The sequence below is a fragment of the Rhincodon typus genome, chromosome 9 (assembly GCF_021869965.1).
Source record: "Rhincodon typus isolate 14 chromosome 9, sRhiTyp1.1, whole genome shotgun sequence".
NCBI lineage: Eukaryota > Metazoa > Chordata > Chondrichthyes > Orectolobiformes > Rhincodontidae > Rhincodon > Rhincodon typus.
The window spans coordinates 50,739,966-50,764,829 of record NC_063340.1 but is presented as its reverse complement, the minus strand read 5'-3'; the positions used below and the strand labels follow the sequence as shown (position 1 = coordinate 50,764,829).

The 24,864-nt window shown below is 38.9% G+C and overlaps 1 protein-coding gene across 1 annotated transcript in view; it reads right to left on the bottom strand.

The window, feature by feature from the left end:
• LOC109915548 (serine/threonine-protein phosphatase 2A 56 kDa regulatory subunit alpha isoform) overlaps positions 1 to 19,817 on the bottom strand; it is a 54,568-nt gene extending 34,751 nt beyond the window's left edge. Inside the window, exons 1-5 of the mRNA XM_048600773.1 lie at positions 19,668 to 19,817; positions 16,169 to 16,270; positions 11,197 to 11,289; positions 7,014 to 7,144; positions 628 to 687 (exon numbers count right to left, since the gene is read on the bottom strand). Of these exons, the coding sequence (XP_048456730.1) occupies positions 628 to 687; positions 7,014 to 7,144; positions 11,197 to 11,289; positions 16,169 to 16,270; positions 19,668 to 19,778 (497 nt within the window). The 5' untranslated portion in view covers positions 19,779 to 19,817. The remainder of the gene's footprint in view (positions 1 to 627; positions 688 to 7,013; positions 7,145 to 11,196; positions 11,290 to 16,168; positions 16,271 to 19,667) is intronic.
• Positions 19,818 to 24,864: the final 5,047 nt, after the last annotated feature.

The window sequence follows — 24,864 nt, the reverse complement described above, 5'->3', positions numbered from 1 at the left end:
TCTCCCAACCACACTTAACATTATCCTGCTGTCAACTTACAAATGCAAAATGTAACACACTGAATTAATGCACACCCAACTCTTCCTTTCTACTGTATATGCATGGCACAATTTCACATAATACCACTTAAATTCAGTGCTTCCACTGTTCTATTTAGCTGCTTTTCCACCGTTCAATACAAAGCTCCAACATGTTTGCATATCTTTTCGTAGGCCTCTCTTTCCTTAAGTTAGCCTAGAATGTGAAAGACAGTCTATGCCCTGGTATAAGCAAAGTAAGGATCCGAAAGATGAGTAGCTCAGGCAAAATTACCACAACTATCAATGAAAGCAAGCCTGGGAGCAAACCAGAGAGGAGGAATCTCAATCAGTACCATCAAGTCAACTTGTGACTATTTTGTTCACCACAGCAATTGATCTGTTTTAATAATGCATTGCAGTAAAGTATTTTGAGATGATGCGGAAAACATGAGGCATCAAATACACATTAGACTTCATATTTATTTATGCTTGTGGACCCACTGACAAAGTCAATTGTTGGAAACAAAACAGAGATCAGGAACAGTCTTACTTGAATTATACTAACCCCAACCCCAAAGTTTATCTTAAATTTAAAAGATACCTTACCTTCCTAGAATCTCCAACAGTTCTGCAACTCCATTAAAGTGGTCAGTTTCATATATGAACCTGAAGAAATTATTGTTGGAAAATATTACTCCGCACTATAAGAACAGGTCCCAAAGAAACTATGAATGAACAATACAATAGAAACAGATTTTAATTAGCCTGTTCTGTTTACATAAACCTTTGTTAAGTTGAGGCTACATTCTCACTCCTCTCCCAAAATGAGTAATGTTCAACATACATTCTGACTATCCAGAAAACTTATGCATCATTTCGACAATATTGCACTTTGAAATATCACAAATAAGCAGAATAATAGTTAAAATATCTAAATATTAGCTATTTGTGCTGCTAGGTCTGTCTGAATTGATTCTGCACAGGATGTTGGTAGTGCTACACAACACAATGAATGAGCTTACAGAAACCCGAGCAATTTGGCTGGAATGAATGATCAAGATTCTAGGAAGTAAGTAGACAAGCAAATCTGTCAGAAAATTTCAGTACGTGCAAGCAGTGATACTGCCGGAATTCTGTCACTATGGAGTAGATTCGGAAAATGAGAGAGTGTGTGTGGTGTGAGGTGAAGCGGTGGAAGGAAGGTAGACAGGAGGGAAAGAGAAAAGGAAGGGAATTTTAGGGTAGTGATGTTCCCCATCCATCCTCTGCCCTCACTCTTCTAGGTTGCTTATGTCAGGGGTTTGGAAAGCTGCTCACGAAGCCATGGCAACAGTTACAATCTACAAAGTGCAGTGCATGCACTACCCCCATGCTGTGCTTTGAAGGAAAAAGTTGCTTTGATAATGGCAAGAGTCTTTAATGAAGCTAAAGTTGCAGTCATCAGGCTAAGTGGAGAATATTCCTATACCCCTATCAAATCTGGTGGATGATGGAGGCGCTTTAGGGAGTCAATTACTTACTACATAATCCCTTGCCTCTGACGTAGTCTTTTAGCGACAACACTAGCATTGTTGGTCAGGCTAACTTTCTGGTCAACATCAACCGTAAAACATAGACGGTGGGATGTATTTTGTCCTTTTTTTTTGAAAAGACGATTTGAGCCAGAGGTAGTGAGTTGTCCCTTCCAAGCCAACAAAGTAACAGCTTGAGGGGCCCTGAGTTTTTTTTTAAAGTTAGAACAATAGAAGCAGCATGAATGGGTGAAGTCAGGCTCTCACAGAATCAGGGTTTTAGTTTAGCTTTCAGTAGTGGTTGGGGTTTTGAAGTTGGCTGTGGAAGTTGCTATACATCTCTCTCAGCCACAGCAAAAAGATGGCATTCTCTCTCTCTCTCTGCCAGAATCTTCTCGCTGTTCTTTTCTCCTGGACTGGAGAAACACAGTACAAGACAATCTATTTTACTGAATTTGTCTTTGCCAAAGGTGTGTTTATGGGATGTTACTATATTGGAACAGTTGCTGTTTAACAGTTAAATAACCTATTATTGTGTTAGTTTTCCCAAAGCATTAAAGTATTATCAATTCTTTCTTCCTTTTGTTTGTATTTTAATTGGGTGTAAGAATAAAGTGTATTTTGCTTAAAGCCAATGTGACCAATCAAATTACATCTTAGCCACAGAATTTTACACTTGCCTTTAAATAGTACAGAAGTTAGGGTCAAGACCATGTCCTTGATATATCTGAAGTAGGTTTTGTCTGGTCCATAACAATAATACCAATGATTATCAGAGATTCATGTTCTGATGGAGCTACTCATTGCTTGACGGTTGTGTCATGCTTCTGTTTTATGTTACATTAGCAGCTCTATAGGCACAGACAGTAGTACTGAAATGGGAATTCAGTACCTTAAGAGTTGTAAGTGGAGTAAACATTTTGCAAACATTACCAAGATCCTCATTTCTGACCTTATGATGAGCTGAAGGATAAAAGCAGCTTGAGAATGTTTGCCCTCAGGCTCTACCTCAAGGAAATCATGCAGACATATCCTGAAGGTGAAATAATTGTGCTTCAACAACTACTACCATGTGTTAGATATGAATGTAACATGTGTCCCCACCAAGACTCCCAGCATGATGAATTTTATTGGGGTGCCTTGATACCACACCCAGTCAAAAGGCTGCCTTCCTGTCAAGGGCAATCACTCTTAGCTCACCTCTGGAATTCAACTTTTTTGCTCATGTTTGGATCAAAGTACGCATCCAAGGAGAATTCATACTAAGCATCAGTGAGCAAGTTACTGGTGAATATTTGTTGGCTGAGGGTACTCAAGATGTTGATTTGACAATTAAGTAATTGATTGGTGGCCACTAATTGGCTGAATATGACTTGTCCTGTTTTTTGGACAGGATGTACCTGGGCATCCTATCATTCTGCCAGATAGAAGCTTGTGTTATATCTATATTGGAACAGTTTAATTCGAGATCGCCAAGAATGCAAGCAGACAAGTTCAGTCTCGTGCAAACTGGATGTCAATGGAGAAGTGTTAGAGGAGAATACTGTTGTCAACAATATCAAAAACTGTATAGGATATCACTTGTAACTATGAAAGAATAATTTCAGTAAACAGGGATGGAAACCTGTTTGGATTTGGGAGGCAACAACACACTGAAGGTCTTGGGTCAGGAAAAGGAGATTGGAGATGATGTAATAGATTAGATTAAAAGGAAGGTGAACATCAAGTGCTGTTATTTCGAAAACAGGAGTGATGATGGTTGATTTAAAGGAGAGAATGACAGCATCTGAAGAGAGAGAAAGGTTAGAAATATCCGTTACCGAGGACGAGGGAGGCAGGTTGAATGGTCAATTGTTTAGTGGAAATAGGGTTGCAGTAGTAGGAGATTGACCTCATTGAGAAGATGATGAGTTGAGAGGGAATAGGGTAAACAGGAAAGAAACAAAAGAAAAGAATTCAGTGCTTTAGAGAAGTATAGCTTAACAGGAGAGAAATGGCAGAGGCAGCTGATTAGATGATCACGATCTTTGTGACCAGAAAATCCTGAAGTTCCTTGCACTTATTGTTGGAAATGAAGGTGGAGGAGATAAGAAAGACGGGTTCAAGGAGATAAATTGCAATGGAGAAAATAAGCCAGAGGTTATTGTTACATTCCGCATTGAACGGGGCATCAGGTCAAAGTTTGTAGGTGACACATTACTCAATGTGCACAACAATAAGGACTGTGACAGTCTTCAATCAGACACACTAAGGCGGGTGAAACAGATACACGGTAGGTGAAATTTAACAAAAGTTTTTAGTGTTGCATTTTGGCAAAGATGACGGAGGACAGGCACAAACTAAAATCATACCATGTGTAGTGGAAGCAGAAATAAACAACCCTGCAGGTGTATGTACATAAGCCTTTGAAGGTGGCAGTTAGGCTATAAAATTAAGTGAGTACAAGTAGCTTTGTTTAACGCTTTCATGGAATGTGGGAGTCACTGGCAAGGCCAGCATTTGTTGCCCATCCCAACTGCCCATGAACTGAGTACGCTGTTAGGCAATTTCAGAGGGGAGATGGGAGTCAACTATATTGGTATGATGGTCTAGAATCACGTGGTCCAGATGAGGAAAGGAAGCAAGCAAGATTTCCTTCCATAGAAGACAGTTTTTTTTAACCTGATGGGTTTTTGCAACAATTGTTGACAGTTTCATGGTCATCATTATGGAGACTAGTTTTGAATTACAGATTATACTAATCGCATTTAAATTCCATCAGCTACCTTTGAAGCATGATTTGAATCCATATCATCATACCGTTATATCTGCAAGTTATAATATGGTGGGTTATTTTCCTGATGTTAGTACAAGGGATGTCAAACAGCAAGTAGAAAAACTTCTAGAAAGGGAAGGAGCACAACCAAAATTGTGGTTCACGTAGGAAACAGTGACATAGATACGGATGTGTCTAGACATCTGTTGCAGGAGCTTATAGCATGAGGCACCAGACAGAAAATAAAGGCTTCAATGGTAAAAATTTCCTGACTCCTTCACACGCAGTACACTAGACAAATTAAGCTTATGATCAATGATTCAGAAATGGTGAATAGAACAGCATGAGAGATTTTGGGGCACTGAAGAGTTTTTAGAACAAGATAAGGCTTCACTTTACCAAAGAGATAGAATTCATAGGAATAGAAATGGCAATAACGCCCTTGTATAGATGACATATACTTTAAGTTTCCTCCCAATATTTTAAGATGAGGAGCAACAGGGAAGTCTAGATTGGCGTCTAAATGGAGACATCAGGATTAATAAACAATTAAAATAAAAGAAGAATGTATTGTTGAACTAAATTTTGAGAAGTCAGGAAATATTGTTTAAAAAAATGCTGTTCTAAGGGCTAGGAACATCAAACACTTATTGGAAAAACCAGGAAATAAAGGTCAACATTATATAATATGAATTCAAAGTGCAGTGGTACATATACACACATAAAAGGAATTATAAACATTGGACAGTTACCAACTATGGAAGGATATGATTCAGTATATAGAAGAACAAAAATATGAGGCTGAACTAAACCTTCCTGGTTGGAACCCCTCGGTCAGAGTTAAACAAGGTCCCAATCTAGACCCGTGTATACAATCACCCAAAAGTGATTTTCTGTGAATAGGCCAATTAGTGGCCAACAGTTGTGTCCACCATCCAGTTAGGATGTCAGGTGGGCTCTCAAAACTGGAAGACCAGTAGGAGGCTCGCCACATCAGAAAGAACAGCAGTGTGTGGAGGAGAATGAGGGTACCTCCATCTTTACCACTGCATAATGAAAATAACCACAGCTACCAGGTCACTATTGGAGGCCAAACAAACAAAAAAAAAACACATTTCAGAAAGAATTCAGAACTTCTGAGGAAATATTAAAAATGTTTTCAGATACTCCATCAACAGGATAGTACAAAGAACAAACCATGAACCTTCTTTTCGTTATCAACTCTAAAACTAACCTACAGGAAATATTTGGATATCTGCACATAACAGTGTTCTGCAGCAGCACCTGCTCTGTCAAATTCCAATTTGCAGGTGAAATTTCAAAAATAAATCATGCAAAATAGATACAACATTGATTAAAAAAATTGAAATACATGAACATAAGCAATGGGAACAGAAGACAACTACTTGGTGCCTCTAGCCTGTTTCACTATTCTTGACTGATGCAATTCTGACCTTTTTATGATTCATGTACAAGAATATGCAAGATCTCTCCGCAACACAGCATAACTCTCAACAATTAATGGGGAAAAAAAAAGATAATGAAGACTAGGGCTTAACCCTGACTGCCACAATAAAACAACCAAGCAGAAATAATTCTTGCATAATTAGAACATGATCAGCAAGCTGAGAGGCTCATCATTTACATATAGGCAGAATGTCCATCATAAAGAGGAGGAAAGTTGGCTGGTGTGGGACACCTGCTTCAGGCTTGCTGTAGGTGTGGAGGAAGGAGTTGGGAAGGAGATTGGGAAGGCACAAGCAGTATCCAACAGCAACCCTGCTTCTCCTAGTTATAGGTTCAGGTAAATAGATATCTCTTTGCACATCTTTTCAGTAACAGTCTCTAGAGGTCTGTTTAGGGACGTTTGATTTTATTGCTTTCAACTCAAGAAAACTGACCACAGCAGATGGCACTTCCTGCAGTGATCAAACTTCACAGGCTCCCTACTTCTTAGTTGTCCAAATCAACTTGGCTTGCAACATACTCATGACACTCATTGCTTGCATATAGTCCACCTTACATCACGTTCATTTACAAAATGAAGAACGATAACTAATTTGATTATGTTGAAAACAATACCGAAGAACGCTAATATAAAAGCCTGAAAGGGAGCCAATAATGAACTTGAAGGACTGGACATGGAGGGGGGGGGATGGAGGTGTAAATGTAAAATCACTGGACTATTAATCCAAAAGCCTGGGTTATGGGTGTAAATCCTACCATGCCACCAAGTTTAAATACAGTTAATAAATTTGGAACACTAAGCTAGGCTCAGTAATGGTAACCATGACAAATACCATTGACTGCTATAAAAACACAGTCTCGTTCATAAATGTCCTTTAGAGACAGGCATCTGTCAGTCTTAACTGATTTGGTATACTTGTAACACCAAACCCATAGCAATTGCTCTTAACTGCTCTTTGAAATGACCTAGCAAGCTGTTTAGTTTGAAAGCAATTACAGATGGGCTACAAGTTCTGACATTCCCAATGACTCCACATCCCTAGAAAGAATACAGGATCAAAAGGACAGCGTTAAGGTGCAGGACAATTTCAGACTAAAGATTTCACTCAATTTGGAGGCATTCTATGTTTAAGTCTATAGAACGTTTCTTAAAAACAAATATTTCACGTGGTTTTCACTGCCCTTTAAATCAATTTCTGTAGATCATTGCTTCAATGGCAGTTTTTAGTAAATGAAGGAAATCATTTACTACAGATTACCGTAGAAAAATGTTGTTGATCTGTTTCCTGATGAATGCACGCAATCCAAGGAACTTTCCATAAATACGATGCAGAACTGTTTTCAAAAAATCCCGTTCTCGTGGATCCTCACTGTCAAACAACTCCAAAAGCTGGAAAAAGTTGGTTTGAGAAAAGAGACAAAGTTTTCAATGAAGAGGCATTTAATAGTTGGAAAACCCTTTAGGTTAACAGCATTTCTTCGATTTTACAGCACTAAAAATTAAGAGTTCTATTTGCATTGTGAAGCAAGATTACTTCCTCCTGTTGCTTTTATCAGATTAGTTATCAACAAGTTTATTCTGCTGCGCCACAGCTGAAGAAAGACAACATATGGACGTCGTTTTAAGAAGTGAAATAATTCTGAATGCATGTGTTAATATGATATAATTACAGTTAAGTAATGGACATTTTGAAACAAAATGTAACAATTGCCATTATGCATTTAGTGCCAACATAATTTTGCTTTCTTCATGACCAATAAGATTTTACAACATATAAATAAGATTGGTGAACTGCAATGTGACTCTCTCACGTATGGTAGCATGTCATGTTTATTTTTCTTGATTACAAGATGATATGATTTGCTGATATAACTAAAATGAACCTGTTCTTAACTGCTGCTCTACATGTTCATCTTACGTGTCCAAGAAGCTTGACAATTTAGCAATTCTTGCTTGGTAGCAACCCAATTTGTCAGGTTTAAGAGATACACGTATAAGGGCCACAAGCACATGTTCAGAGTTACATGGTCAGAAGTCACACAAAACCAGGTGAAAGTCCTACAGGTTTATCTGAAGTCACAATCTCTCAGAGAGCTGCTCCTTCACCAGACGAAGTGACCTGATGAAGCAGCAATGCTCTGAAAGCTTGTGATTTCAAATAAACCTGATGGACCAAAACCTGGTGTCCACCCGAGTCCAACCCCACACCCCCACTTCAGAATTACATGGGAATATTAGTTAAATCCATGGGTTATGGTAAAGTAGAGCAGAAAGTCAAATCATGAAATAAATGTGGCGAACAGTTTACTTTTATGGGAATATAGCCACAAGCATAGTTCATCATGGGGAGACAGCAGCATCACTGGCAGGTGCAGCAAACGAACAGGGAGGCAAATGCTATATTGGCTTCATTGCAAAAGGATTGGAGTTCAGATATAGGGATGTCTTGCTGTAGCTACACAGGGCGTTGTTGAGACCATACCTGGAAATTGCATGTGATGTGTTATGGTCTCCCTACCCAAGGAAAGATAGAGTTGCTATGCAGCAATACAGCAGAGTTTGATACGAGGCTGATACCAGAGATGGCAGAACTATCCTATAAGGACAGATTGGTTCCAATGGGCCCGTACTGACGAGAGCACAGAAGGATGAGAGGGGATCAGATTAAAAAGTATAAACTTCTAATAGGGCTGGACAGACTAAAGGAAGGGAGGATTTATTATCAGGGTTGGGATATCATGAACCAAGGGATATAGGTGCTGGACATGGAGTCGACCCATATTTCTTCACTCAAAGGAAAGCAAACATGTGGAATATTCTTTTCCCTCCTGAAGGTTGCTCTTCAGATTTTCACAATGACTACATTTTGAGTTTTGAGGGCAATTTTCTGACTTTATTGGGGGGCATGCTGGTAGGATTTTTTTTTTGCTTCTTCAAATAACTTGCACTTGCTTTTTGAAAACCATAATTTGCTCTGTCTCCACCATGATAACATAATCTCAGACATTTCCACAATTCAACAACCCATTGCATAAAATTGCCTTCACTCATATCATCATTGAATCTATTGTCAATCACCTTTAATTTGTTTTCTCTAGTTGTAGCTCCAACAGGAATAATTTCTCTCTAGATCTGCCAACACACCATAATTGTGAACATCTCTTATCAAATAACCACAATCTCTTAAGGATCCACAGTTTCTCATTGTAGAAATCATCTTCTTGAACTGTTGAACACTTCCTAAAACACATGTAGAGTCTAATCTGCAGTGGTCATTCATCTTCCCCAGACAACATCCCACCTCCATAAAGGGAAACAGAAGAAAACCAAAATCAGAACAAGAATTAGATAAAAAAATTTGACCACTGTTACTTGATGAAGCTTGTCGTGTTTGCCTGTCGGGCATAAGTAACAAAGAAATAAATAGTGCTTTCTGTTTGCATTTGTCTCCCCACTGCAACGGCCGAGAAAACTGGAATCTCAAAAAGAAATCCAGAAGTTGCACGTTCTTTTTTCCCCATTGCAGAGAGAGTGAAGTTGTTACTTTTTTTGATGTATCCATTTGTTTTTATGAAAAAAGGTTACGTTTTTCATGGAATTCAACATTCAACAGTTAAGGAGGTTGCACGACACAGGAAGACCAGCAAAGCCCCAGTGCTGTCACAAGTCTGGGGGTTACACCAGCTGATCTCAGGCCCTGCAGCGAGTTGGACAGAATAACTATATTCAAAGCATAAAGAGGACAAAAATCAAACAAAGTCTCTATTAGTTCAGAAAAAGGACAAGGCCAAGGTATCCATTCTTGAACTGTCTAAGGTAATTGGTATTTCATTCGAGAAGCAAGAGGTGAAATAAAATAAGGTCTTCAAAAGAACAGAACGTGTCAGAAGCCAACGACAAGTGGCATTTAAAGAAAAATTTACTATACCTTTGTGAGATATTATTTTGCAAGCTTGCATTCATTTTATTGTAGGTTTTCAAGTTTTGTTGATAATTATGAACAAATATGATGTCAGAAACGTTTCACTTTTTTCCTCTTTCTGACCAAACTATTTCAAATCAATTGCAGCAATCTAACTCAACAGGATCCATTGTGATTATGTCTGTCTTCAGTACTCAACCCTGTACTAAATCTGCAATTTGCTCATAAGGTCATCGATACTTTTCTTGTTCCTACCAAGAAAGCTTAAAGGGGTAAAGGCCATATTTGTTTCTAAACTTATTTTATGAGAATGAAAAGCACCTCGTTTCTGGCACTCACATATGCATGGAGAAATACAGAAACACAGAAGTCGTTGTCCAATTAATTTAGCTTGTCCATGATATATATAATACATACTATTACATGGAGATTTCTACAAAATATGCTGTATTGAAATACATGTAAGCATGAAAATTTGCAAGAATTTTCCCTTGACTCCCCAATGAGATGCACGTCTTCTTGAAGACGTCTTTGGTGATTTTTACTGAATCAAGGCTGTGATTTTTTTCTTAAAACTATGGGTAGGGGACAGAAACAAGCTGATCCTACCTAGCTAAAACAAGGATTAAACTCCAGTTTGTTGGTCTTAATCTGATCCATGCGATAGCTGTCTAGCCAAGTGAGCTATTTATTCCTCAGATAACTACTCCAGACACATAAAAATAGTCAGGCTCGTCAATTTGAGTACGTGAATTTTTAATGGCATAAGTCATAATTCCTACTAAACAACCTCTCTCCTTTACTTTCTTTAAAAAAATAAGTTAGGGGTTACATTACAACAGATTCTATTATTTTTGGATGTTTTTATTTAAATTTAGAAACTCTATAAATTTACCCGAGTGTTTCATTTCCCTCTCCTAATCCTTTGTTTCCCTCTATTTTCAGTATACGATTTACATTTAACAAAATATTCCAACTGACACTTCCTAGTTCAGATGCCACATAGAAATTCTTCAATTTGATTGGTTGTCTTGTTCATGTACAGTCCCAGATCCTTTGTGGGGACAGCTGCACGATTTCAGACACCTGTTGACTAAGTTTCTGCTCCAAAACCCACAAAGTTTACTGGGTAGCTGTAAGCATAATAAATAGCAAGTGCTGTTCTTTCACTGCTGACTGCAATACCCAGGTAATAACAATAAACATTTTAAAGTGAATGCTGGTGGTGGAGCCAGCATAGTTGAAGAAACTTTGGATTCACCATTTCCTTGCTCTTTAGGTTGTACGAAATACAACATGACATTGACGATGTGGTAAAATGAGAAGATCACTTACATACTTGAACACAGAAGATATGCTTTTGATCCACCTCAAAGTGAACTGTTGGAGGATAGCACAGAAAGAACCTCAACCTGCTTAATGCAGGCAACATAAGATGTGCAATCCAAGCACCTGATCCTGAGGAAGTATGAAATTGTTCATCTACTTAGTCAGACAAAATAAAGTTTAAAGTACCTACCTGAAGTACAAATTTCTGATCAATGAATCTTTTTGCAATACTAGGTTGGAAGTCTGGGCATTCCAGAAATCGCAGAAAAAATTCATACACGATCTTTAAACAAAGAAAGAAGTGACAATTAACAAAAATAATCACGTTAGGCATCTGCACAAAATACACTTGTGAACACTGACGCTACATATAACTTCAACTTGATAGTTTTATTAGCTGATTGTTTCCAAAAGGAGAATGATCCTTTAACTTGTTTTTTCCCCTCAATCCTTGTTCTCAGATGATCAATAACCCACAGTATTTCCCCTTCAGAGTAGCTGGCTCAATCTACAGAAACTGTGTTTCAGATTAGTAATGTGAATCTCTGTTGCAAGAGGCCAAACAATAATGTTGTACTCAACAGCAGGATCAGCAACATTGAATTGTACGTTCTGCGATTTTACTAAAATTCTGATAAACATTTTAAAACCAGAAATGACAGCTATTTCTGCCTAAGGCCATCTTTTCAAGGAGTGCTATTTATGTTAACAGATAGTTTAAATAATAAATTACAAAATTTTCCACTTACAGTTTAATATTATACACTTATTCAGAGGAGCAGTGAAAACTGTCGGCAACATGTAATAAGGTAGAAGAAGAGAAGAAAGCAAAGATGTAGACAGAAACATGAGAAGAGCAGCAACAAAGATGAGTGAGAAGAGAACAAGCTTTGAAAGGGGCTGTCAAACAGGGTGATCTCTTTACCTCCAACAATGCCAGATTTTACTTTCAGTCAGTGGGGGTAAGGGAACGGTGGCTGAAAGCTGTTTGTAATCTCAATTTTTCACATCGAGGGAGGGGAAAACCCCTTTCTGTGCCCATTCCCAGATTTTCTTCTTTATAGGGATTAGAGTTTAAGGTTTGCAGTGAGCTGATCTTGGAATTTTCTTCTTAGAAAGGTGAGGGAGAGCTACAATGACCGTTACTGGCTTTTTTGGACAGAAGAGAGAACATTTAGTCCAAAGATATTCAGGTTAAATGGACTGGTCATGCTAGTGTCCAGGGAAGTGCAGGCTAGGTGAGTTAGCCAAGGTAAATATGAGGTTACAGGAATAGGGTCTAGGGTTATGTCTGGGTGGGATGTTGTTCGGAGGGTCAGTGCAGACTTGATGGGCTGAATAACCTCTTTTTGCATTGTAGGGATTCTATGATTGTTGGGAGTGGAAAGATACCACAAAATACACATTGAGATTAGATTTCTCTATCAATAAAAATGAAGCATATAGCTATTGGTATTCATACCATGGCCAAAACCTTGGCTTTTAGTTTGGGGTGGTCAGCTCTTTACAACTGAGGTGGTGATTGGGGACAAAGAAACATGACGTTTCAGTTTTAACAGCAGAGGAAGACGTGGAAGGTGGGATGGTGGGTTTCAACAGCAGAGAAACCTTTGGAAGGTAGTGGTGCAGAAGCGCTGAAGTTTTGTAGTCTGTATCTTGGCTGCACCTCGGAGCCAATATCAGGAGGAGTGTTGTGTCATAGTTCAAGATGTCACGCAGCATCACTTTGCTTTTTGGGGTGCTTTTTAGAAGAAGTCTCATTTTGGGATGAAAGTTAAACTGAATTAGCTTTTCACATGTCTGAGATTAAATCTGATATGGTAATATTCCAATCTCCATTTCAGCCTGAGTTGATGATAATTTGAAAGGTCAGATGAAAATTTCAAGCTTAGTGGTGTAAAACTAGTACAGGTAGTTCTGCTATAATGCATGTTTCGTTAATGCGAATAGGCTGTAATGCAATGAATGAATAGTGGACACTGTTTGGATAACATGAACTTTCTGCTGGCCATTTTCTATAATGCGATTTTCTATGGCATGAGGTCACACAAGAACGCAACTATCGCTTAATAGGGGAACTACCCTTAAGGTGATTGATGTTTAGTCTTTATTTTCAATATAATTATGCAACCAGGTAAGCATACTTGTCACTTAATCTAATGCTATATTATTCTGCTTAACTGTAACTTATGTAGATTTTAGCAGTTTAATTTCATGTGACTCCGCTCAGCCTCGCCTTGACAAAGAAATGCACCAGGGCACTTTGAACAAAATGAAAATACTAATGAGGCCCCTGTTTAGTTTATTTCTATTTCAGAGCTACACTGTGCAAACATGCAATCTTCAAGTTCATGGACTCTCAACTCATTAAATCCTTATCAAACTTGGTGTTATCAATAGAAGCAAATGAGAAGGAGTTCTACCTCAGAAAGAGAGGAACAGAAAACAGCAGTTGTGTTCTGTTTTTTCTATCAACAGGTTCAGTGATATCGTTACACACTTCTGAAACAGGTGGCACTTGAATCTGGGCCTCCTGGTGCAGAGGCAGGGACACTACCATTGTGCCACACAGTTGTGTTCTAATGTTAGTTTTGTTTTAAATTCACAGTGATTTAGAAGGAAAACAACTACATTTTGTTAAATATAATCTTTACATTGGACTTAACTTTGTAATAATGTGTTTTATGTTTGCAACCATATAAACCTTCAGGCTTTCATCATGAAGGAGTATGTTGTGACTAAAGGCATAAGAGTACCTCACTTCCTCGCCTATTACACATTTGCACTTTTATACATTTTGCATAATTTTAAGTACTACCTACATTTTATTTTGTAATCTGTTAATTATTAACTGATAAAATATGATGATGTTAATAACACGAAGATATTAATGATCTTTTGTATGAGTGTTAGACAAGTTAAGGTTACAAGCAACTTTTCATATTCAATGTTTTAAAAGTAAAATGCTCCAGGCACACACAACCACAGAGAGAAAAATCACCTAACAAGTCACCTCTTAATGTAAAAATAAAACTGGTGTGCGTGTGATTTCATGAGAAACTTGCAAAATCTGAGACAGTGATCTCAGAGTATTAAACATGAGGGACTGACTGCAGACCCTATGCTAAACAAACAGGTAAAGACAAGACCAGAAAATATCCTCTTAAGAAGGAGTCATAAAGGAACAAGTGGCATCAAAGGAAATTTATCAAGAGATAGTGAGCGATGAAATACTGTGTCCAGTTCTGGTTGCCCAGTTACAGGAAGGAGATTAAGCTGGAGAGGGTCCAGAAGAGATTTACCAGGATGTTGTCAGATATGGAAGGTTTTGATTTATAAAGAAAGGCTGAGTAGGCTGGGACTTTTTCCACTGGAGCACAGGAGGTTGAGGGGTTTGGGTGGAGTTAATGGTAGTTGTCTTTTCCCTTTCCAAGACTAGAGGGAGTATTTTTTTTTAAGATGAGAGGACAGAAATTTTAAAAAGACATGAGAAACAATTTTTTGTTCTCCACAGCGGATGGTTCGCGTGTGGAATGAACATCCTGAGGAAATGGTGGTTATGGGTACCATCACAACTTATAAAAGACGTTTGAATAAGTACATGAATAAGAAAGGTTTGGAGAGATATGGGTCGGGGGCGGGCAAGTGGGACTAGTTTAGTTTGGGATTGTGTTTGGCATGGACCGGTTGGGCCGAAGGGTCTGACTCTATGATTCTACAATAGCAGTCGATGTCAATCACCACTGAGTCCAATTAGAGATTGATCTGGCACCCCTTAGACCATTTAGAAATTAGCCTCACCTCATCTAGGCCAATCAGAGTGTAATAACATCATTGACCGTGCTGTGGCTTGGAAAGTGTTTTCAATAACCAACACAAATACCAACTGAGGTTTGTACAGCCTGCTGTCCAATCAGAAGCAGAATTCCCCAGAGGTGTTGAAGAGGGGCAACTGCTGATCCCATACCCAAGATTAACCAGGAAGCTCGAACCAAAGTATACCTAAAATGTCACCACATGCTTTATCAAGGGTTATTGATAATTTAAGGGTCAAATTACCTCAACAGACTGTCTTCCATGCATTATGGTTAAAGTTTCAAACATTGGGATTTGAACTTAAATTGTAACTTATAACTTACAGCATGGAGTTGGCAATTTTTCAGTGGTGAGAGAAACTATTATTTGTGGGCAAAACAGATCAAGTGCACAGTCAGTGGGGAGAGAAAGGAAATTCCTAGATCCATATTACGTCCTCATAGGATTAGGAAAGCAGGTTTAAGTAGCTGATTTCAGTTACATCAGAAATTTTGTAGTGGTAGAGGCACTGATAGACAATTATTAGTTCAGTAATGTGATCCGTTGCCAGCTGTGGGAGTTGTTTTCTAAGTATGCAACATCTGAACAGCTCAGATGGGGTAAAGGAGGACTAGTTAAGGGCAGAGCTTCTAATGCCCTTTTTGCGCAAGATCATTCTCTTCATTGAGGAGGTGAACTGAAATGGCTATAGACTGCATGGCCTTGACAGGATAGCAGATACACGGAACTACATTGCGTGCTAATAAAACTGCTTAGTACTACTGCCTTCTTTACAAAAAAAATCTGTTGCTATGTTTTCAGGTAAGATCCAAATGATAAGGAAAAAACAAAAATCAAGAAACAAGCAGTTATTTAAAAGATTTATCAATAAAAATAAAGGGTCAGTGCTGCCATAAAAGCTCATTACTGGCTGAGGTTGAGAATTATGTAAGATACTCTCTGTATCCCACACAGATGTAGTAGTGTTAAAATTCTGGAGTCATTTATGACAACATACAAAGGTAGAGGTCTTTATCTTTTATCACCGTAAAGTAGAACACATTCATTAGTAATGGTTACTGCAACTGCCTCTCTCCATCCAATCCACATTAAAAGCAACAGATAATGTTGAAACTGTAAAGCATCTTCACCTTAAATGTAGCTTGTTGGAGGAAACCAACCAATTCCTCCAATTGAGCAGAAGAGATTGATTAATGCACAAAGTTAGGGACAGTTTGTAGACATTATTAGGACACAATATATGTATAGTGAAATTCTTCACTTCCTGAAGTATCCACAGTACTGGACAAGGAATTAAGGGAAAAAAGGAATGTTATAGAAACTACCCAATTTTCCATAATTATCACCTGCATGTGAGGCCATGCTGCCTCTAAAGATGGCTCATCCTCTTCTGGATCAAAATCTGGATTGTCGCTTGGAGGAAGGGTTCTGAAAATATTACAAGTAATCTGCAACAAAATTATGAGTTAAGAGAATGTTATTATTCAAGGACAGATTTGGTGTTATGTTTTAACAAACCTGCAAAATTAGTCCTTCTATCTGAAAACATGTGCAACAGCCATTTTATTCTAATGGGTTAAGTATAGTTGTCATTTTTTTCCCCCAAATTCTGAAAAGTAGATGAAATTGATTTGAACCACTTAAATTTCTAAAAAAAGCTTCTGACTAACATCTTATGTTTCTACACCACATCCAAGAACCCAAGGCCCCATGCACTAAGTTAATGTTTTGAAGTACATTGTGCTTTTCTTTTCAAATTTGACTTAGATGTCAAAGAATCTGACAAACTTTCATTCTGTTTTTTCAGGAATGTTGCTGTACCTGTAGATGATTTGGCAAAACAAATGACCAGAATTTTATTTTTAAATGATCTTGTGACTAAACTGCAAGTAGGTAAAATGTTAAAATGGAATGCAGATAATATATGCTGCAACTAGCAGAAACCTAACAAGCTTAAGTCTGGCAACAACAAACTTAATGGGGTTTATCATTGACAAGAACAGGACCAGCCCCATAAATATTGTGGCTATAACAGCATGTCAATTCTATGGTGAGGAACTCACTTTCTGAAATCCCAAAGCCTGTCTATCATCTACAATGCACAAATCAGCAATGTCATGAAATGCACTCTGTTTACTGCTGCAAAATACTTGAGAAGCTCAACATAATCCAGGTCCAAGCAGACCACTTGATTTGCATCCTATCCTCCACCTTAAACATTCACCCTCTCCATCACCATGCAGTGCAGTAGTGCATGCCAGTCACAAGATGCACTGAAGCAACTCACCAAAGTTCCTTCAACAGCACCTTCCAAACCAGTGACCTCTCATACAAATGCATGGGAGCACCATCACCTGCAAGTTCCTCATCAACCACACACTATCCTGATTTGGGCCTGATGTGTTGTTCCTTCACTATCACTTGATCAGAATCCTGGAGCTCCCCCCGTAACTGCACTGTGGATGTACAGTTGTGGTTGAAGGAGGCAGCTCATAACCACCTTCTCAAGGCTAATTTGTGATGGGCAATAAGCTGGCTGGGCCAGCAGTGCCCAAATTCCACAAAAGTTAGAAAAAAGACAGGACAGAGAGCTTGGAAGATTTCTATTTAAGCAAGAGCCAATACATGGAGACAACTGTTTCTTTGGTGATTGACTTTTCAAATTAATTTTTACATGTCCCGAAAGTGTTAACACTACAGTGAATGCACTGTAGTTAAAATAAGTATTATCGTAAAACACCAAGTCATCTTGTTAAATACATGGTGATAAGTATTAAAATAATATCATTTTAAAAAGTCAAGAGAAACCAATTGAAAACTTGATCTGTAACCAACATGCAACAAGAGACAGGATTGCAATGAAATGGCATTCTATAATCAACAAGAAAATCTGAACATAAATTAAGACCCTATTTCAACTACAAGGAGGAGGCAGCAATGTCACTGGACTCGTAATCCAGATCCCGCAGCTAATTTTCTGGAAATGTGTTTTTGAATCCCATCATGACAGGGTGGTGAAATTTGCATCCAATTTAAAAAAATTGAAATTAAAAGCAACGCTAATGGTGACCATGTAACCACTGTGATGGTCATTAAAACCCATCTAGTTCACTTCCTTAAGGGGAAGAAATCTGCCATCTTTAGCTGGTCTGTCCTAGCAGTAATGCAAGACCCACAGCAACTTGGTTGACACTTAACTGTTTTGTGAAATGTATATAAGTCACTCAATTGTATTAAAATCAAAGTCCGGGCTAAGTGATTCCACAATTAACAGATCAGAGCTAGGCTCTGCAATCCTGCCACTTCTGGTGCGGGTGGACAATGAAAACAACTAACAGGAGGTGGAAGCTCCACAAATATCCCCATCCCCAACAATGGGGGAGCCCAGCACATCAATGCAAAAGACAAGGCCAAAATATTTGCACCTATCTTGAGCCAGAAGTGATAAGTACATGATCCATCACTGCTTCCTGCTAAGGTCATCAGTTTCAAAGATGTCAGACTAGAATAAATTTGATCCTTCCACATAAAATCAAAAAATGGCTGAAAACATTGAATATTGCCATTTAATTGCCATGTTGCCTTTGTAACAAAAATGGCTGAATTTCAAAAGTTATACATTCGTTTTAAAGTGCTTTGGCATATCGTTAAGACAGAAGTCACAATGAAATTCAATTTTTTTTAAAAAAAGAGGAATTCATTCTTGGAACTTGGGACTCTCTGGTTAGGCCAACATTTACTGCCCTAAAGAAAATGGTGGGGGCTGAACTACCTGAACTCCTGTAGTCCTTGGGACTGCTGACTTGTGGTTTAGAGACAATGGACAGGCATTAAGGAGACAGGATGAAGAGTTACTTACTGCAGATTTCCCAGATTCTAATCTGGTCTTCCTTTATTAATTTATAAATCAAGGGCATCACTGGCCAGGCAGCATTTATTGCCCATCCCTAATTGCGCAGAGGGCAGTTCAGAGTCAACCACATTGTTGTGGGTCTGGAGTCATACGTAGGCCAGACCAGGTAAGGATGGCAGTTTCCTTCCCTAAGGGACATTAGTGAACGAGATGGGTTTTTCCCGACAATCGACAGTGGATTCATGGTCATCATTAGATTCTTGATTTCAGATATTTATTGAATTCAAATTCCACCATCTGCCATGGTGGGATTCGAACCTGGGTCCCCAGAACACCATCTGGGTCTCTGGATTAACAGTCGAGCGATAATACCACTAGGCTATCGCCTCCCCAGTAGCTACAGTATTTATAATGACTAGCCTGTGTGTGTCTGGTCAATTGTAATCCCCGAGACGTTCATTGTGGGGTAATCTGAGATAATCACGGTGGCTCAGTGGTTAGCACCACTGCCTCACAGTGCCAGGGACCAGGTTCAATTGCATCCTCAGGCAATTGTCTTTGTGGAGTTTGCACATTCTCCCAGCGTCTGCGTGGGTTTCCTCCAGGTGCTCCGGTTTCCTCCCACAGTCCAAAAATGTGCAGACTAGGTGGACTGGCCATGCTAAATAGTCCGTAGTGTTCAGGGATATGTTGCTTAGGTGGGTTATAGGGGTTGGGTCTGGGTGGGATGCTCCAAAGGTCAGTGTGGTCTTGTTGGGCTGAAGGGCCTGTTTCCACACTGCAGGGATTCTATGATCATACCATTGAACAATCAAGGGATAATGGTTAGATTCTCTTGTTGGAGATGATCATTGTCTGGGACTTCAGGCCTGAATGTTGCTTGCTACTTATCAGCTCAAGCTTGGATGTTGCATATGCAGTAAGATATGGACATGGGTTATTTCAGTACTTGAGGTGCCATGAATGGTGCTGAATATTGCAAATGAACATACCATATCTGACCTTATGATGGAGGGAAGGTCTTTGATGATGCAGCTGACATTCAATATTGGACACTGTCCTGATTGAAGCCAATCAAGATAGCATTGAAATAATGGAAACATGAGATGATATCAGCACAGCAGAGGGTTTGAGCACAGGTAACCTGAGGCAGTGAGAAAACAGATGTGTTTTGGAGATGGAAGTGGTGAACCTTCTCAACAGAGAGAATATTGGGATGGAAGTATAGCTTAAAGTCAAATAGAAAGCAGAGGCTGGCGATGGTCAAGGTCAGCCAAAGACAATCTCAGAAGGTGCAATACTTGCCCATTTACCTGCTCCCTCATCACTATCCTGTCAATCTAATCTTTTGCATTTGCTGCTCAGAATGTGGTCTCCTCTACATCGGGGACATGAATCACAGACTGGGTGATTGCTTTGCAGAACACCTCCGCACGATCTGTAAAAATGAACCTGAACTTCTAGTTGCCTGCTACTTCAAGACACTACCAAGTTCCCATGTCAATGTTTCTTTCTCAGGCCTGCTGCAGTGTTCCAGCAAAGTTCAACGTAAGCTGGAAAAACAACATTTTATCTTCCACCCTGGTATCTTACAACCCTCAGGAATCAACATTAAGTTTAACAATTTCAACCATGAACACCTACCTCCATCTTCATCACCCACCCCCAACAACCAACCCATTTTCAACCATTCAGGCTTTCTGTTTGCGCCCATTCAGCATTTATTTCTCCTGTAGCTTGTTACCAGCAATCCTTTTATTTGCTTTCCTTTCTTTTACTCTGTCCGGGCACTGTTTCTATCTATTTGACTCATTACTTCACTCCTCCACATGCAACAACTCCAACCACCCCCACATCCCCATCATCAGCATCACTGACATTTCCCAGCTGCTTTTAGTTCTGAAGAAGGGTCACTAAAGTCAAAGTTAACTCTTTTTCTCCCTACTGATTCTGCCAGACTGCTGAGTTTCTCCAGCATTTTGCTCATGGTAAAAACAGCAAGGTCTTGATAAAACTATACAAGGTAGTAGTCAAGCCAAAGTTGGAATACTGTGAAGAGTTTTGGTCCCCTTATTTAATTAATCTTTATCCATTTCTCCTGCTTGAGCATTCTGAGGGAAAAAGAATGAATGACGTTTACTGCAGTATGCCCACTTAAAGACAGTCTCAATGTCCCCAACTTTGTACATTCTGTACATCTGACACGCAACTTGCCCTGTCATTACAGGCATGTCCAAGACGTATGACACTCCTTAAACAATTGCTGCTGTTGTATCTTGAAACTGACACACTGCCATGCACCATCACATGCATACTCTCAACCTCTCTCTCTCCATCAGTATTGCCTCACTGCCCCCGCCCCCGAGCTCCACTTTGTTTCTCATCTCATTCAAAGCTGTAACAAGGAACTTTCATTTTCTTCACAAGTCAAGAAATGCTAGCTCCAAAAGCTCACAGGGACCAGTAAATCTCTGGATTCCACTTCCCCTCTCCTCCGACTCATGTCTCCTATGGGCTTTGCCTGATTTGTGTGTACTATACCTTCTGAGCGTGCCCTCACTAATGCTGAGCAACATGCGCTGAGCAAAGGACGTGGTTTAAAAAAAAATACAAAGGAGTCATTTCAGATTAAAAACACGAACGTCATTTCTCGCTTCGCAGATGCTGCCAGCCCTGCTGTGCTACTCCAGCACTTGGTTTTTAGTGCTCTGCCATGATGCCATGACATAGTTGAAACTACTTATAACAGAATTTTTTTAAGTTCAGAAATTTCTCCTTTCCTTTTCTGTGGACTAACTACTAAACACTTAATAATATTTAAAATTGCTTATTTCAAGCTTACAAAAACGTCTATAAGCATTGTAAGCAAAATACAACATCCTCTTTCCCCATAAGACCATAAGACATAGGAGCAGAAATTAGGCTGTTCAGCCTAGCAAGTCTGCTCCGCCACTCAATCATGGCTGATAAGTTTCTCAATCCCATTCTCCTGCTTTCTCCCCATAACCTTTGATCCCCTTGACAATCAAGAACCTATCTCCCTTGGTACTTAAGTCCCCTCTCATTAATTCTCAACTTCTATACTGATTATGCTGCATACCGTTTACTACCATTCTGTGTGACCACTCTGGGAAGCTTCAGTGAAGAATCCCAGCTGTTCAGATAGACTCAAACACATTGTGGTTTATTACTTGAGGGCAGCACAAACTTACACATGGCACACTGGAGGTCTATAAAATAATTTAGGAACTGGATAACTATAGAATATTCTGGTTCAACAAATTGGAGGGAGTAAGAGGAGGCAAGTTTCAACTAGATGTGAATAGAAATAAATAAATTTTTCTTCTCTCAAATAGTTGTGAACTTCCAAAACACACCGTTGCTAATAGGGGGAAGACTGACTCTGATTTTAAGAGGGATTTCAAATGGTTTGAGACTGGGACAAAGACTGCACCTAAAGAGGATAAACACCTTTACAGACAACACTCCATCTCTGTGGGAGGGAGTTTTCCAGAGTACCAGTTTCCTTATTGTTCTGGGTTCTCTCTTTTTTGGATCTCCCAGTCCTGGTCATGAATTAATCAACCGGTTGGACTCAATACATGTCAAAATTGGAGTCCCTCAGATTTAATGAAATAAGGGCACATGTTACAGAACAGACTAACTATCAAGGGGTTCCATAGTTGATAGACATTCTTAATTCACAGTTTTTGTAATAAGGTTTTAGAGTAGATTTGTAGCTCGGATTGTGGATGTTGTGGTTGGTTGGTTGGCTCGCCAAGCTGGTTCGTTGTTTTTCCGCAGACGTTTCATTAACCTGCTGGGTAACATCAGTGCAGCCACCAATAAAGGGTTGTTGTGTTTTCTTGCCTGTTATTTGAACTCTGGAGTCCGTTGAGCTGGATAATCTCACCTCCGGTTTTCCTTTGCAGTGGTCGAGCTCTATGTGTTTGTTGATGGCTTTCTTCGTGGAGTACCAGGCTTCTGTGCTTGTCTCTGCTTTACTTGTCCCAGGATCTTGGTATTGTTCCAGTCAAATTGGAGGTTCTCCTCATCCATGTAGATAGGATTGGTCGTGTCTTTTTGCAGCCAATTGATGTTTATGTACCCTTGGTGTTAATCTCCTTCCTGTTTGTCACAGTCTCTGTAGGGAATCTTGCATATGACATTGATCCTGTCCATAGTGGGTAATGGGTCTTTGGTTCAGGTGAGCAGTTGTCGCAGGATTGATGTGGGTTTGCGACCCCATGTACGCTCCACTGCGAAGGAAAACGGGAAGTGAGGTAATCCAGCTCAACAGACTCCAGAGTTCAAATAACAGGTGGGAAAACACAACAGCACTTCATTGGAGGCTGCACTGATGATGTTACCCAGCAAGGTGATGAAACATCTGCGGAAAAACAATGAACCAGTTCGGCGAGCCAACCAACCACAGCTTTTGTCATAATTAAACATAGATTAATAAACCAAGCAGAAATATAAGTATAATAAACTGAAATTTAAATCTGTTTTAACTGAGTATCAACAACTAGCCAAATACTTTACAGCAAGGTCAACAAACTCATGGGTAACGAAGGCACTCAGGATCAGCCATGTTCTTTTGAATGAATGCAGTGGACACAGGAAAGTGGGCAGGGAACAGAAAGGAGGTTTAAAATGAATTCAATTATGTTAGAAGCTGTTCAATAGAAGTCACCCAGGAACAGCTTCTTCCATTATTAAATTTCTATTGCTTTATGGATTTACTTTATACATAATCCTAACTAAATTAACCATTTTCAACTACAAAACAATATAGTATCACAACTTGAGTAAGCCTGACATTAGCCAAACATAAAACCAATACACTAACATCATTTATCAGATTACTAGATCTCTGAAAAAGAAGAAAATATGTGGATACCTCACAAACCTATAATGAGTATCCACAATATCCTTCACTCAAATGAATGTTTATAAGGTGAGGGATAACTATATACTCTATACCCAAATTTTACCAATAAGTTCTAAACCCATGCAATCCTTCAGGTATTAGACATAGATGCAGAAAAAGGAGGTTTGGAGAAAATCTGTGATGTCATATGTTAGTTAATATAACTACATGATTTCTATTGAAGCTTGTACAAAAAGTTTTGCAATATCATTCTAGAAATCGTTAATTTATTCAGTACACATCAAGTGACTAAGCAAATCCACTTAGAAACTTATTTCAATTAGATCACCCAGGCTACACAAGCTGAATATTACTGATTCTGAAATCAAAAATTACTGGAAATACCCTGTCTTTCAACTGTAAGGGTCACAGACCTGAAAGTTAATCTTTGTTTCTATCTTCACAGGTGCTGACAGACCAGTTGAGTATTTCCAGCATTTTCTGTTCTTATTTCAGATCTCCTGTGATGGTGTTCATAAATAATCAGTGAGTGGTCAAGCTGGAAGCAGTCAAACAGACAACCTCAGTATTGCATCAAAACTTGAAAAGTGAACAGCTAAGTTCAAACAGGGGACAAGTTCAAGATATAACCAAACATGGTAAGGAGCAAAAATTCAGATGAGAAGTACTGGGTCAGGATCCGGTCATGCGGGAAAGCATAAAATGCATTGAGGGCAGAAAGTTGAAAATTACTAAAATAGGAAGCCAAGAACAAAAAAAATTGAATGCCTACCAAATGTGCTGAGCAGAAATCTGTATAGCCTATATCTACTATGTAGTTCCAAAGATCAATCAGAAGCTTTAGGACTCATTACATATTAAAGATATGTTGATGTATGACAAACAGCATTTTGAATATATATTGTTTACACTGTTTAAGCATGAAATATGGAGAAGATTTGAATTCTTCAGATTCATGATTTATTTTGTTACAGACAAACTAATGACAAATAGGCAATTATAATAATCTCTTTCTCAACAGAAGAGCAAATGGGAATTGCAATTAACAACAAAAATAGTTTATTATTGTATCCCACATGAAGCTAGGTTATTCACTTTTGAATTTGCAGAGAACTGGTTCTCAACATTCAAATCTTTTTCACAAATACCATCATGTTAACCAGGCATGTTTCATTATATCTTTACCTTCAAAGACTTTTAATTTTGATATTTTCGAATCAATACATTTGAAGATGTTAACAGATGCTTATGGAGTAGGTAGGACATGAACCCTGGTCTCCTGGCAGTGGGTGGGG